Source organism: Arachis hypogaea, chromosome 18 (genome assembly GCF_003086295.3).
Source record: "Arachis hypogaea cultivar Tifrunner chromosome 18, arahy.Tifrunner.gnm2.J5K5, whole genome shotgun sequence".
Classification (NCBI taxonomy): Eukaryota; Viridiplantae; Streptophyta; class Magnoliopsida; order Fabales; family Fabaceae; genus Arachis; species Arachis hypogaea.
In genome coordinates this window covers 35,746,887-35,763,074 of record NC_092053.1, presented here as the reverse complement: position 1 = coordinate 35,763,074, position 16,188 = coordinate 35,746,887, and the positions used below count along the sequence as shown (strand labels likewise).

Genomic DNA, 16,188 nt, shown 5'->3' with positions numbered 1-16,188 from the left:
ATCACAGAATAACACACAAACTCATAGTAAAGTCCAAAAATGTGATTTTTATTTAAAAAATAATAAAAATGTATTAAAAACTAACTAAATCATACTAAAAACTATGTAAAAACAATGCAAAAAAGCGTATAAATTATCCGCTCATCACAACACCAAACTTAAATTGTTTCTTGTCCCCAAGCAACTAAAAATCAAATAGGATAAAAATAAGAGAATATACTATGAATTCCAAAATATCAATGAAACTTAGCTCCGATCAGATGAACGGGACTAGTAGCTTTTTGCCTCTTGAATAGTTTTGGCATCTCACTTTATCCATTGAAGTTCAGAATGATTGGTATCTATAGGAACTTAGAATTTAGATAGTGTTATTGATTCTCCTAGTTCATTATGTTGATTCTTGAACACAGCTACTTTATGAGTCTTGGCCGTGGCCCTAAGCACTTTGTTTTCCAGTATTACCACCGGATACATAAATGCCACAGACACATAACTGGGTGGACCTTTTCAGATTGTGACTCAGCTTTGCTAAAGTCCCCAATTAGAGGTGTCCAGGGTTCTTAAGCACACTTTTTTTTTTGCTTTGGACCTTGACTTTAACCGCTCAGTCTCAAGCTTTTCACTTGACACCTTCACGCCACAAGCACATGGCTAGGGACAGCTTGGTTTAGCCGCTTAGGCCATGATTTTATTCCTTTAGGCCCTCCTATCCATTAATGCTCAAAGCCTTGGATCCTTTTTACCCTTGCCTTTTGGTTTTAAGGGCTATTGGCTTTTTTCTCTTGCCTTTTGGTTTAAAGAGCTTTTGGCTTTTTCTGCTTGCTTTTTCTTTTTCTTTCTCTCTTTTTTTTTCGCCATTTTTCTTTTCTCTTCTTTTTTTTTCGCAAGCTTTTGTATTCACTACTTTTTCTTGCTTCAAGAATCAATTTTATGATTTTTCAGATTATCAATAACATTTCTCTTTTTTCATCATTCTTTCAAGAGCCAACATATTTAACATTCATAAACAATAATATCAAAAGACATATGCACTGTTCAAGCATTCATTCAGAAAACAAAAAGTATTGTCACCACATCAAAATAATTAAACTAATTTCAAGGATGAATTCTAAACCATGTACTTCTTGTTCTTTTGTTTTTAGAACAGTTTTCATTTAAGATAGGTGATGGATTCATAGGACATCCATAGCTTTAAGACATAGACACTTAAACACTAATGATCATGTAATAAAGACACAAACATAAATAAAACATAAAGCATAGTAAACGAAAAACAGAAAAATAAGAACAATGAGATTAAGGAACGGGTCCACCTTAGTGAGGGTGGTGTCTTCTTCCTCTTGAAGAACCAATGGTGTTCTTGAGCTCCTCTATGTCTCTTCCTTGTCTTTGTTGCTCCTTCCTCATAGCTCTTTGATCTTCTCTAATTTCATGGAGAATGATGGATTGCTCTTGGTGTTCCATCCTTAGTTGTCCCATGTTGAAACTTAATTCTCCTAGGGAGGTGTTGATTTGCTCCCAATAGTTTTGTGGAGGAAAGTGCATCCCCTGAGGTATCTCAAGAATTTCATGGTGAGGAATTTCCTCATGCTCTTATTGAGGTCCATGAGTGGGCTCTCTTGTTTGCTCCATCCATTTCTTAGTGATGAGCTTTTGAGATGAATTTCTCCATCTCCCATGACTCAGAGGTGGAAGCAATTGCCTTCCCTTTCCTCTTTCTTGAGGTTTCTCTGGCCTTAGGTGCCATTAATGGTTATGGAAAAATAAAAAGCAATGCTTTTACCACACCAAACTTAAAAGGATTGCTCGTCCCCGAGCAAAAGAAGAAAGAAAGTAGTAGAAGAAGAAGAAAATGGAGGTGATAGAGGGAGAAGGTGTATTCGGCCAAGGGGTAGAAGTGATGGTTGTAATGTGCAAAAATGGAGTAGTGTTGAGGTGTTTATATAGGGGTGGGGTGGAGGGTAGGTTTCGGCCATTAGGGTTGGGTTTGGGAGGGAAAAGAATTTGAATTTTAGAGGTAGGTGGGGTTTATGGGGAAGAGTGGATGGATGTGAGTGGTTAAGGGCATTTGGGGAAGAGGTATGGAGGTGATTGGTGAAGGGTATTTGGGGAAGAGTGTTATGAAAAGGTGTGAAGAGGAGGGAAGAATAGGTGGGGTAGGTGGGGATCCTGTGGGGTCTACAGATCCAGAGGGGTCAAGGAGGTATCATCCATGCTCCTATTAGGCGTGTAAACGCCCTTGCAGTGCAATCCTGGCATTTAACGCCAGACTGCTGCCTGTTTTTGGTGTTAAACGCCCAAATGTAGCCTGTTTCTGGCGTTTAATGCCAGGTTGATGCTTGTTTCTGGCGTTTAAATGCCAGAGTGCTCTTCCTCTAGGGTGTGCTGTTTCTTCTGCTGTTTTTGATTCTATTTTTAATTTTTCAGTTGTTCTTGTGACTTCATATGATCATCAACCTAATAAAACATGAAATAACAATAAAAATAAAATAGATATAATTAAATAACATTGGGTTGCCTCCCAACAAGCGCTTCTTTAATGTCAATAGCTTGACAGTGAGCTCTCATGGAGCCTTACAGATGTTCAGAGCATTGTTGGGACCTCCCAACACCAAACTTAGAGTTTGAATGTGGGGATTCAACACCAAACTTAGAGTTTGGTTGTGGCCTCCCAATACCAAACTTAGAGTTTGACTGTGGGGGCTTTGGTTGACTCAGCAGTGAGAGAAGCTTTTCATGCTTCCTCTCCATGGTTACCGAAGGAGAACCTTGAGTCTTAAATACAAGGTAGTCCTCATTCAGTTGAAGGACTAACTCTCCTCTGTCCACATCAATCACATCTTTTGCTGTGGCTAGGAAGGATCTTCCAAGGATGATGGATTCATCCTCATCCTTCCCAGTGTCTAGGATTATGAAATCAGCAGGGATGTAAAGGCCTTCAACCTTTACTAACACATCCTCTACTTATCCATAAGCCTGTTTTCTTGAGTTGTCTGCCATCTCTAATGAGATTCTGGCAGCTTGCACCTCAAAGATTCCCAGTTTCTCCATTACAGAGAGTGGCATTAAGTTTATGCCCGACCCCAGGTCACACAGAGCCTTCTCAAAGGTCATGGTGCCTATGTTACAGGGAATTAGAAATTTACCAGGATCCTATTTCTTTTGAGGTAATTTCTGCCTATCCAATGCATTTAGTTCATTGGTGAGCAAGGGAGGTTCATCTTCCCAAGTCTCATTACCAAATAATTTGGCATTCAGCTTCATGATTGCTCCTAAATATTGAGCAACTTGCTCTTCAGCAATGTCTTCATCTTCTTCAGAAGATGAATAGTCATCAGAGCTCATGAATGGTAAAAGAAGGTTCAATGGAATCTCTATGGTCTCTTGATGAGCCTCAGATTCCTTTGGTTCCTCAAAGGGAAACTCCTTATTGGTCATTGAGCGTCCCAGGAGGTCTTCCTCACTAGGATTCACGTCCTCCTCCTCCTCTTTGGGTTCGGCCACACCAAGTAAGGTAATGGCCTTGCACTCTCTTTTTGGATTCTCTTCTGTATTACTTAAGAGAGTACTAGGAGGGGTTTCAGTGACCCTTTTACTCAGCTGGCCCACTTGTGCCTCCAAATTTCTAATGGAGGACCTTGTTTCATTCATGAAACTTAAAGTGGCCTTAGATAGATCAGAGACTATATTTGCTAAGCTAGATGGATTCTGCTCAGAATTCTCTATCTGTTGCTGAGTGGATGATGGAAAAGGTTTGCTATTGCTAAACCTGTTTCTTCCACCATTATTAAAGCCTTGTTAAGGATTTTGTTGATCCTTCCATGAGAAATTTAGATGATTTCTCCATGAGGGATTATAGGTGTTTCCATAGGGTTCACCCATGTAATTCACCTCAGCTATTGCAGGGTTCTCAGGATCATAAGCTTCTTCTTCAGAAGATGCTTCTTTAATACTGTTGGATGGAGCTTGCAATCCATTCAGACTCTGAGAAATCATATTGACTTGCTAAGTCAATATTTTGTTCTGAGCCAATATGGCATTCAGAGTATCAATTTCAAGAACTCCATTCCTCTGAGGCGTCCCATTACTCACAGGATTCCTTTCAGAAGTGTACATGAACTGGTTATTTGCAACCATGTCAATGAGTTCCTGAGCTTCTGTAGGATTTTTCTTTAGGTGAATGGATCCACCTGCAGAATGGTCCAATGACATCTTTGATAACTCAGACAGACCATCATAGAATATATCCAGGATGGTCCATTCTGAAAGCATGTCAGAAGGACACTTTTTGGTCAGTTGCTTGTATCTCTCCCAAGCTTCATAGAGGGATTCACCTTCTTTCTGTTTGAAGGTTTGAACATCCACTCTAAGCTTGCTAAGCTTTTGAGGAGGAAAGAACATGGCTAAGAAAGACGTGACTAGCTTATCCCAAGAGTTCAGTCTATCTTTAGGTTGAAAGTCCAACCATATTCTAGCTCTGTCTCTTACAGCAAACGGGAAAAGCATAAGCCTGTAGACCTCGGAGTCAACCCCATTGGTCTTGACAGTATCACAGATCTGCAAGAATTCAGTTAAGAACTGAAAAGGATCTTCTGATGGAAGTCCATGAAACTTGCAGTTCTGTTGCATCAGAGAAACTAATTGAGGCTTTAGCTCAAAATTGTTTGCTCCAATGGCTGGGATTGAGATGCTTCTTCCATGTAAGTTGAAATTGGGTGCAGTAAAGTCACCAAGCATCTTTCATGCATTGTTATTATTTTCGGCCATGTCTCCTTCTTTTTCGAAAATTTCTGTCAGATTTTCTCCAGAGAGTTGTGCTTTAGCTTCCCTTAGCTTCCTCTTTAGAGTCCTTTCAGGTTCAGGATCGGCTTCAACAAGAATGCTCTTATCCTTGTTCCTGCTCATATGAAAAAGAAGAAAACAGAAAAGAAGAGAAATCCTCTATGTCACAGTATAGAGATTCCTTTATGTGAGTAGAAGAAGAAAAGAAATTCGAACACAGAAAGAGGGAGATGGTTCGAATTTTTAAGAAGAAGAGAAGTGTTAGTAGATGAATAAATAATTAGGAGAAGGTGAGAGAGAAGAATTTTCAAAAATAATTTAAAAGAAGAGAAAAATATTTTTGTTTTTAATTTAAAATTAAAATTAAAATTCAAAAATTTAAAAAAAAAGAAAAATTAAATTAAATTAAAAGTTAAAACAATTAGTTAATTAAAAAGGAATTTTGAAAAAGAGGAAGGTGATTTTCGAAAATTAGAGAGAGAATTAGTTAGGTAGTTTTGAAAAAGATATGATTGAAATAGTAAACTTTTAAAATCAAACAAAAAGTCAAGTAGTTAATTGAAAAATATTTGAAAATCAATTTTTGAAAAGATAAGAAGTTAGAAAAGATTTTGAAAAAGATGTGATTGAAACTTATTTTGAAAAAAAAATTGAAAAAGAAATTTAAAAAGATTTTATTTTGAAAATTAAAGTTGATTACTTGTCTAACAAGAAACAAAAAGATATGATTTAAAAATTTAAAGATTGAACCTTTCTTACTAGGTAAGTAACAAACTTAAAATTTTTTTGAATCAATCACATTAATTGTTAGCATTAATTTCGAAAATATCAAATAGAATTAAAAAATATTTTTGAAAATAAATTTTGAAAATTTAAAAATTATTAAAGAAAAATGAAAAAGATTTGATTTTTTTTAAAAGATTTGAAAAAGATAGAATTTTTAAATTGAAAATTTGATTTGACTCATAAAAAATAACTAGATTTTAAAAATTTTTGAAAAAGTCAACTCAAATTTTCGAAAATTTATGAGTGAATAAGGGAAAAATATTTTTTTTATTTTTGAATTTTTAATGAAGAAAGAGAAAAACAACAAAAAGACTCAAAACATGAAAATTCTGAATCAAAACACATGATGCATGCAAGAACACTTTGAATGTCAAGATGAAAACCAAGAACACTTTGAATGTCAAGATGAACACCAAAAACTTATTTTTGAAAATTTTTAAGACAAGAAAATATGCAAGACACCAAACTTAAAAATTTTTAATGTTTAGACACTAACAAATTGAAAATGCATATGAAAAACAAGAAAAGACACAAAACAAGAAAATATGAAGATCAAACAAGAAGACTTGTCAAGAACAACTTGAAGATCATGAAGAACAAGAAAGAGACTCAATGCATGTGTTCTTCGAAAATTTAAAGAAAAATTAAAAGCATGCAATTGACACCAAACTTAAAATTTGACACAAGACTCAAACAAGAAACATCAAATTTTTTGTTTTTATGATTTTATTAAATTTTTTTTGGATTTTTCGAAAATTATTTGGAAAGAAAAATAAGGATTTCAAAATTTTTAATAAGAATTCCAGGAATCATGAAATGTTAGTCTAAAGTTCCGGTCCAGGAATTAGACATGGCTTACTAGCCAGCCAAGCTTTCAGTGAAAGCTCCAGTCCAAAACACTAGACCTGGCCAATGGCCAGCCAAGTTTCAGCAAATACAAATCAGACATATAACAGCTGATTAGATGAGAATCTACGGACTCTTGTGATGATAAGTTGAAATCTAGGTCCAAAGGATTAGACATGGCTTCACAGCCAGCCAGAATTCAACAGATCATCGTGAAACTCTAGAATTCATTCTTAAAAATTTTGAAGAACATAGAATGATTTATTTATTTTAAAAATATTTTTTTTGAAAATTTTTCGAAAATAAAGATAAAATTAATAAAAATAAAAAGCTTAGAATTAAAATAAAATTACCTAATCTGAGCAACAAGATGAACCGTCAGTTGTCCAAACTCGAACAATCCCCGGCAACGGCGCCAAAAACTTGGTATGCAAAATCGTGATCGTTCATTCCCCGGTAACGGCGCCAAAAACTTGGTATGCGAAATCGTGATCGTTCATTCCTTGGTAACGGTGCCAAAAACTTTATACGCACGTTTATAATCTTAGTTCTTTGTCACAACTTCGAACAACTAACTAGCAAGTGCACTGGGTCATCCAAGTAATAAACCTTACGTGAGTAAGGGTCAATCCCATGGAGATTGTCGGCTTAAAGCAAGCTATGGTCACCTTGTAAATCTCAGTCAGACGGATTCAAATGGTTATAGAGTTTTAATAATGAAAAGATAAATAAAACGTAAAATAATGATAGAGATACTTATGTAATTCATTGGTGAGAATTTCAGATAAGCGTATGGAGATGCTTTTATTCCTTCTGAACCTCTATTTTCCTACTGCTTCATCCAATCCTTCATACTCCTTTCCATGGCAAGCTTTATGTAGGGCATCACCGTTGTCAATGGCTACTTCCCGTCCTCTCAGTGAAAATGGTCCAAAAAGCGCTGTCACCGCACGGCTAATCATCTGTCGGTTCTCGATCATACTGGAATAGGATTCAGTAATCCTTTTGCGTCTGTCACTACGCCCAGCACTCACGAGTTTGAAGCTCGTCACAGCCATCCCTTCCCAGATCCTACTCGGAATACCACAGACAAGGTTTAGACTTTTCGGACTCAAGAATGGCCGCCAATAATGCTAGCCTATACCATGAAGACTCTGATCTCACGATCAGGAGGCTAAGAGATACACATTCAAGCTTGTTTGCATGTAGAACGGAAGCGGTTGTCAGGCACGCGTTCATAAGTGAGAATGGTGATGAGCGTCACATAATCATCACATTCATCATGTTCTTGTGTGCGAATGAATATCTTAGAGAAGAAATAGGCTTTAATTGAATAGAAAAACAATAGTACTTTGCATTAATTCATGAGGAACAACAGAGCTCCACACCTTAATCTATGGTGTGTAGAAACTCTACCGTTGAAAATACATAAGTGATAATGGTCCATGCATGGCCGAATGGCCAGCCTCCCAAAGAGGGTTCAATCATCAAAATATGATCAAAAGATAAAAGATAATCCAAAGATGTCTAACACAATAGTAAAATGTTCTATTTATACTAAACTAGTTACTAGGGTTACAGAAATAAGTAAATGATGCAGAAATCCACTTTCGGGCCCACTTGGTGTGTGCTTGGACTGAACATTGAAGCTTTCACGTGTAGAGGTCTTCCTTGGAGTTGAACGCCAGTTTGCATCATTAAAACTCAGGCAAAGTATGGACTATTATATATTTCTGGAAAGCTCTGGATGTCTACTTTCCAACGCAATTGAGAGTGCATAATTTGGACTTCTGTAGCTCCAGAAAATCCACTTTGAGTGCAGGGAGGTCAGAATCCAACAGCATCTGCAGTCCTTCTTCAGCCTCTGAATCAGATTTTTGCTCAGGTCCCTCAATTTCAGCCAGAAAATATATGAAATCACAGAAAAACACACAAACTCATAGTAAAGTCCAGAAATGTGATTTTTATTTAAAAACTAATAAAAATATATTAAAAACTAATTAAATCATACTAAAAACTATGTAAAAACAATGCCAAAAAGCGTATAAGTTATCCGCTCATCAGTCACCTCTGCAATTCAACTGGAATTGACATAGAGGAAGACATCCTCATTGATGAGGACAAGCCCATCACTAAGAAAGGGATGGAGCAAACAAGAGAACCTCACCAAGAGCATGAGGAAATTCCTCATCATGAAGTTCCTGAGATGCCTCAAGGGATGCATTTTCCTCCAGAAAACTATTGGGAGAAAATTAACACCTCCCTTGAAGAATTAAGTTCCAATATGGGACAAATAAGGGTGGAGCACCAAGAGCATTCAATCCTCCTCCATGAAATTAGAGAAGACCAAAGAGTCATGAGGGAGGAGCAACAAAAGCAAGGAAGAGACATTGAGGAGCTCAAGCACTCCATAAGATCTTCAAGATGAAGAACAAGCCGCCATCACTAAGGTGGACCCGTTCTTTAATTTCCTTGTTCTTATTTTTCTATTTTTCGAAAATTATGCTTTATGTTTTATTTATGTTTGTGTCTTTACTACATGATCATTAGTGTCTTAGTGTCTATGCCTTTAAGCTATGAAACGTCCTATGAATCTATCACCTTTCTTAAATAAAAAAATATTTTAATTAAAAAAAAGAAAAAAAAAAAGAAGTACATGAATTTCGAATTTTAAAACAGATTAATTATTTTGATGTGGTGGCAATCCTCTTTGTTTTCTGAATGAATGCTTGAACAGTGCATATTTTTGAATTTGTTGTTTATGAATGTTAAAATTGTTGGCTCTTAAAAGAATGATGGAAAAGGAGAAATGTTATTGATAATCTGAAAAATCATAAAAAATTATTCTTGAAGCAAGAAAAGGCAGTGAATAAAAAGCTTGCAGAAAAAAAAAGAGAGAATGGCGAAAAAAAAAAGCAAGCAAAAAAAGCCAATTGCCCTTTAAACCAAAAGGCAAGGGTAAAAATAAAAAGGACCCAAGGCTTAGAGCATCAGTGGATAGGAAGGCCTAAAGGAATAAAATCCTGGCCTAAGCGGCTAAACCAAGCTGTCCCTAACCATGTGCTTGTGGCGTGAAGGTGTCAAGTGAAAAGCTTGAGACTGAGCGGTTAAAGTCGTGGTCCAAAGCAAAAAAAAAGAGTGTGCTTAAGAGCTCTGGACACCTCTAATTAGGGACTCTAGCAAAGCTGAGTCACAATCTGAAAAGGTTCACCCAGTTATGTGTCTGTGACATTTTTGTATCCAGTGGTAATACTGGAAAACAAAGTGCTTAGGGTCACGGCCAAGACTCATAAAGTAGCTGTGTTCAAGAATCAACATACTGAACTAGGAGAATCAATAACACTATCTAAATTCTGAGTTCCTATAGTTGCCAATCATTCTGAACTTCAAAGGATAAAGTGAGATGCCAAAACTATTCAGAAGCAAAAAGCTAATAGCCCCGCTCATCTAATTAAGACTGATCTTCATAGATATTTTTGAAATTCATTGTATATTCTCTTCTTTTTATCCTATTTGATTTTCAGTTGCTTGGGGACAACCAACAATTTAAGTTTAGTGTTGTGATGAGCGGAAAATTTATACGCTTTTTGGCACTATTTTTAGGTAGTTTTTAGTATGTTTTAGTTAGTTTTTATTATATTTTTATTAGTTTTTAATTAAAAATTATATTTCTAAACTTTACTATGAGTTTTGTGGTTTTCTATGATTTCAGGTATTTTCTGGCTGAAATTGAGGGACCTGAGGAAAGATCTGATTTAGAGGCTGAAAAAGGACTGCAGATGCTGTTGGATTCTGACCTTCCTGTACTCGAAGTGGATTTTCTGGAGCTACAGAAGCCCAATTGGCGCGCTCTGAATTGCGTTGGAAAGTAGATATCGTGGGCTTTCCAGCAATATATAATAGTTCATACTTTACCTTATATTTGATGGCCCAAACCGGCGTTCCAAGTCAGCATAAAAATTCTGGCGTCAAAACGCCAGAACTGGCATAAAAGCTGGAGTTAAACGCCCAAACTGGCACAAAAGCTAGCGTTTAACTCCAAGAGAAGCCTCTACACGTGAAAGCTTCAATGCTCAGCCCAAGCACACACCAAGTGGGCCTGGAAGTAGATTTCTGCATCATTTACTCATTTTAGTAAACCCTAGGCTACTAGTTCTCTATAAATAGGACCTTCTGCTATTGTATTTTCATCTTCGATTAGTCTTATGCTATCTTAGATCTTTATGGGGGCTGGCCTCACGGCCATGCCTAGACCTTGTTCTTATGTATTTTCAACGGTGGAGTTTCTACATACCATAGATTAAGGTGTGGAGCTCTGCTGTTCTTCATGAATTAATGTAAAGTACTATTGTTTTTCTATTCAATTCAAGCTTATTCTTATTCTAAGATATTCATTCGCACTCAAGAACATGATGAATGTGATGATTATGTGACACTCATCACCATTCTCACCTATGAACGCGTGCCTGACAACCACTTCCATTCTACATGCAACAAGCTTGAATGTATATCTCTTGGGTTTCTAATCTAAGATTAGAACCTTCGTGGTATAGGCTAGAATTATTGGCGGCTATTCCTGAGATCCGGAAAGTCTAAACCTTGTCTGTGGTATTCCGAGTAGGATCTGGAAAGGGATGGCTGTGACGAGCTTCAAACTCGCGAGTGTTGGGCGTAGTGACAGACACAAAAGGATCAATGGATCCTATTCCAACATGATCGAGAACCGACAGATGATTAGCCATGCGGTGACAGCGCATTTGGACCATTTTCACTAAGAGGACGGGAGGTAGCCATTGACAACGGTGAAACCCAACATACAGCTTGCCATGGAAAGGAGTATGAATGATTGGATGAAGACAATAGGAAAGTAGAAGTTCAGGAGGAGCAAAGTATCTTCATACGCTTATCTGAAATTCTCACCAATGAATTACATAAGTATTTCTATCTTATTTTATCTTTTATTCATCTTTTAATTATCAATCCTCCATAACCATTTGAATCCGCCTGACTGAGATTTACAAGATGACCATAGCTTACTTCAAGCCGACAATCTCCGTGGGATTGACCCTTACTCACGTAAGGTTTATTACTTGGACGATCCAGTACACTTGTTGGTTAGTTGTGCGGAATTGTGAAAAAGAGTTGAGATTACAATTGTGCGTACCAAGTTGTTGGCGCCATTGATGATCACAATTTCGTGCACCAGTATGCCTTAGACCAAACTCTCTAGATCCTCCCAAAACCTTATCTTGTGTTGTTCGTCTAAACCCACTTGGGGTGCATAGGCGCTAATCACATGAAAAGCACCTCCCTCCACCACAAGTTTGATAGAGATGATCCGATCTCCCACCCTCTTGGCATCCACTGCGTCCTTCTTCCACTGCTTATCCATAATAATACCAACCACGTTCCTATTCTTCACCTTTCCTGTATACCAAAGCCATTCCTATTCTAATCAAATCAATAAGCTGATATAGCTAAGTTATTGTAATAAATTGTATTGAATGAGTTAAAATAATTAAACCGAGAAATACTCTCCAGAGTATGTCATGTCAGCTCCATCATAAAGTGTAGAAACCTTAACAAAACAATGAAGTTTGCCGATATGAGTTGTGCGGCAAGATTGAAAAGCGAGCCCCTCTTCCCTTTTTTTTCCCCTAAAGCCCGTCATATATTTCTATTTGCTAAAATAAGATTGATATCTTAAAAAAAATGGAGCCATTGGCATAGGAAAAGAATTCTCATCAGATCGGATGGAAAGAACTAAAATTGAAATGAAATTATTTTATTTTAAAACAAAAAATTTGTCAATTGTGTTAGAAATTCTAAAAATTTGTATCTTATTATATAATTAATTTTGTTATTCACTTCAACTTCATTATTTCTTTATATCCAAAAAAGTATATAATGTCACACTTATTTAAAAAAAAATAAAACTCTTCAAATAAACAGTATAATGTATAATTTAAGAACAATAAGATAAAAAATATCTAAAATTTTATAATAGTATTTGAAATTTTCAATGACGATAATACAAAGAGTTTAAATCTATCAAATGATGAATTCTAGATTTCAATTCAATAGTTGCACTTTGCACATTTTATTTAAATTTAAATTTTAAAATTTAATTTGTATCTTCTTTTTTTCTTTTTATATATATTATTTTTGACAAAAATAGAAAAAAATCTATTAGACTAAAAAAATATTTTATCAAAAAATTATTATAAGGAGAATTATAATTAGAGAAAAATAATAAAAATATTAATAATAATAAAGAATAATAAGAAATAAAGCTCATATTAAAGAATGTTAGAAAAGAAATAATAAAATTCATATCAATAATAATAATGTTGAGGACTGATCTTGCTGCTTTAGACTTTTAGCCTCCATTTTTGGCTATATTTTTTTTTGCTTTTTTTTTTTAAATTATCATGTCATAAAAAAAACAATTCAAGAAAATAAAAACTAACAGCAAGATCAATAATAATTATACAAATCAAAATATATGAGAGAAAAATAGACTATTATATAATAAAATTAACACGAGTATATTTTATCATTAAATAAACAAAGTTAGTACAAAACAAAATTACACGTAAAAAAAAGAGTTAAAATACTAAAGTGATAAAAAGATTATTTTTACAATTTTATTCTGTCATATTTATATATATAGAAAACTATAAAACAATTAACTTTTAACTAAATTAATTTGTATTTATTATATTCAATTAATTGATATACAAAATATTAAATTGTGTGATACTTAAATATCTAATTAAATTAATTAGTTAATATAATTAATCCATCATAATGAATTATATTTAATGAGTTAAAAAAAATAAAAAAAAATACTCTTAAAAGTATGTCACGTTAACTTTATGAATAAGTACAAAAACTCAAATTTTCATATGATAGAATAGATAATGAAACCTTTGAATTATACGATATTTGGCATGATTAATATCTTCTTGAGTCTTCTTTCGTTGACAGCAATAACGTAAAATTTATCAAGTTTGATTTAACAATGATGCTAATTGTATATTAAAATTAATATTAAAATTAAAATTAAAATTAAAACTAAAATTAATTATTTGTATAAAATATATATTAAAATATAAAATATATATTAAAAATTAAAATATATATTTATATATAAATATATAACAACTAATTTAATATGTATTTAATATTTACTTTTTATCTAATTAATAACACCATATTTTAGCATACATTTAGCACACTGTGAATTTGTGATAGTAAAACATATTACTAGCACACAACTACTAAATGACATTAAAAACAAAGTTATGGGAATTTGAGAGATAGAAATAGTTCAGAAGTGCATACAAACTTTATTCTTCTTGAGTGATGCTATACAAGTATGGCTTCTTAAGCAAGCTAGCAAGATAGATCATACACAATTTTCTTTTTCCTAGTAGAATGCATCTCTAAGAAGTCCACCAAAACATTTGAGAAGAACTCCTTCAATAAAATAAAACCACGCTCCGCGCTAATGAGGATTGACCCAAAGGATCGTCAGCATTGCCAAGAGCACCGTGACAAAGGTGGCAACAAAACTCCAATAGAAGGAAGTGGAATCCACTGAAGAATCATCGTGGTTTACCTCATCCAATTGAATGGGAGATAGTGGCGATGCTGCAATTCTTCTATTGCTAATACCCCAAGAGAGATATGGGTTTCCTTTGTAGTTGCTATCACCAAAGGTGCCAAATTGTCCTTGATCACTACCTGATAAGTTGTTGTAAGACACATTCAAGATAGCTAATGAGTGCAAGTCTTGTAACTCAAGTGGGATCTGTCCGCTCAATTTGTTATTTGAAAGATCCAAGCTCTCTATACTTTGCAATTTCTTGAAGCTCTTTGGAATTGATCCACTCAGATTATTGTTGGACAGGTTAAGTGCATAAAGGTCACGTAAATTTCCTATCTGATAAGGAATTTTTCCCGTCAATTGGTTAGATGACAAATCTAATACTGATATGTCTTCAAGTATATCACCTTTATATTCACGAGAAGAAGCTTTTATTGTGAATTGCACTTTCTGTTCCATAAACAAAAGCATCAAAACAAGCATCAAAGTTTTCTCGATGATGTCTACACCTCTTGAAGAGAATCCAGGTATTCTACTCGGTGTATCATAACTTTCTTCTGAAAATCGTATCTTGTTCAAGCAAGAAGGAATAAAGCCAGATAAGTTGTTGCGTGAAAGGTCTAAGGCCTGGAGATTTTTTAACTGACATATTTGACTGGAAAGTTGGCCTTGTAGGTCATTACCTGCCAATAATAAATACCTCAAATTCGGGAGACTGTATATACTTTCTGGAATACTTCCTGTAAATTTATTGTCACTCAAATCCATCAACACTGACATGTTCGTCGGTGCCTCGGGTATTTTACCAGTGATGCTATTTCCTTGCAAGTTTATGAACGACCTATTTAAACAAGATGGTGGTAAGGTACCAGAAAGGTTATTGAAAGAGAGGTCCAAAATGGCAAGTCCAAGCCTGCAAAACTCTCTCGTTATAGAACCCTGAAAATTGTTCCTTGATGCAAATAACAAGACAAGCTTTGGATTTCCAGTGAAACTGGGAAGTGTTCCATTTAGCTGGTTATTATCCATAATCAAACTAGACAATGACAAGCATCCATTAAGAATGTGCTCATGTAAGTTTCCAGAAAATCTGTTATTTCAAGATACAATGTTGTCAAATTTTCCATCTCTCCAATTGATTGGGGAATATGACCGCCAAACTTATTGTTAGACACATCCAGAAGAATTAAATTTGGGAAGACAACTCCTATGTTCCTGGGGAGCTCACCTTGGATTTTGTTGTCTGATATGTCCAAGAACTCTAGTTGATCCATGTGATGATAATTTAGATCAAAGGGTAGTTCAAAAGGTCCAGTAAAACAATTGCCGCCAAAGTATACTTCTTTCAATTGATGGGAAATGAACCAACTAGATCGTTATCTAATAGGGCAATAATTTCCAAACTGGTCTGAGATGAAAGGAAAGAAGGAAGTGTTTTTGTATGCGAGTTGACTTTGCAACTGGAAATGTCTAATTGTTCCAATTGAAATGATGCAATCCAAGGGGAGGTTTCGGTTTGCACTTGAAACGTTTCAGAATCCATTTCTTCGAGTTCTAACACCTTAAGCTTTGAATGGTTAGCCAACATGTTTAATGAGAATATGCCCTCAAATGAATTCATACCCAGGGAAAGGGTCTCCAACAATGCAAGGCTAGAAATCCAAGGTCCAAAAACGTTCCCGCTTAAGAAGTTTCCGAAGAGATCAAGAACTCGAAGCGATGTCAAATTTGCCACACATGCATCCAAAGTTCCTTCGAATGCATTTCCATATAAGTCTAGCACTTTTAGTTGTTTCATTTTACATAAACCTACATATGAGTAGTATATAACATGATTAGAATGCAATTTTACATCATGTCATCATGGGTATTCAAATTAAAGCTGAGGGTAAAAAGATAAATTTTTTTGGAGGTAACAATGAAGATTTGCTCACCTTGAATTGGGAGAGATCCATTGAGAGATAATTGACCTAATTTAAGGACTTGCAAATTGCTTAGATTTGCCAAAGCTTTACAAGAATAGATAGAGAAATACGTTTAGATGCTATATATACACATGATCATATTTAATTGTTTCAACTTATTATTTTGGTTTAAATAAGAAAAGAAAAACAGGTTGCACCTAAAGAGAACTTGGTGTATGTTTGTAATTTTCTTTTATT

General features: G+C 34.9%; 1 protein-coding gene and 1 non-coding gene across 2 annotated transcripts; one reads left to right on the top strand and one right to left on the bottom strand.

Moving 5' to 3' along the window:
- The first annotated feature begins 4,266 nt into the window (after positions 1 to 4,266).
- Positions 4,267 to 4,374, top strand: LOC112773387 (small nucleolar RNA R71). The gene has a single exon (XR_003187939.1). It is a non-coding gene; the product is annotated as a small nucleolar RNA R71 (small nucleolar RNA).
- Positions 4,375 to 13,730: 9,356 nt separating this feature from the next.
- On the bottom strand, positions 13,731 to 15,773 carry LOC112769927 (cuscuta receptor 1-like). The gene has a single exon (XM_025814376.2). It carries the CDS (start codon positions 15,053 to 15,055, stop codon positions 13,925 to 13,927), a length of 1,131 nt encoding a protein of 376 aa, XP_025670161.1. The 5' UTR covers positions 15,056 to 15,773; the 3' UTR covers positions 13,731 to 13,924.
- Positions 15,774 to 16,188: the final 415 nt, after the last annotated feature.

What these genes read in the sequence shown, in the direction of transcription:
- LOC112769927 (XM_025814376.2), bottom strand. Translation starts at nt 15,055, where the DNA reads ATGGATAATAACCAGCTAAATGGAACACTTCCCAGTTTCACTGGAAAT.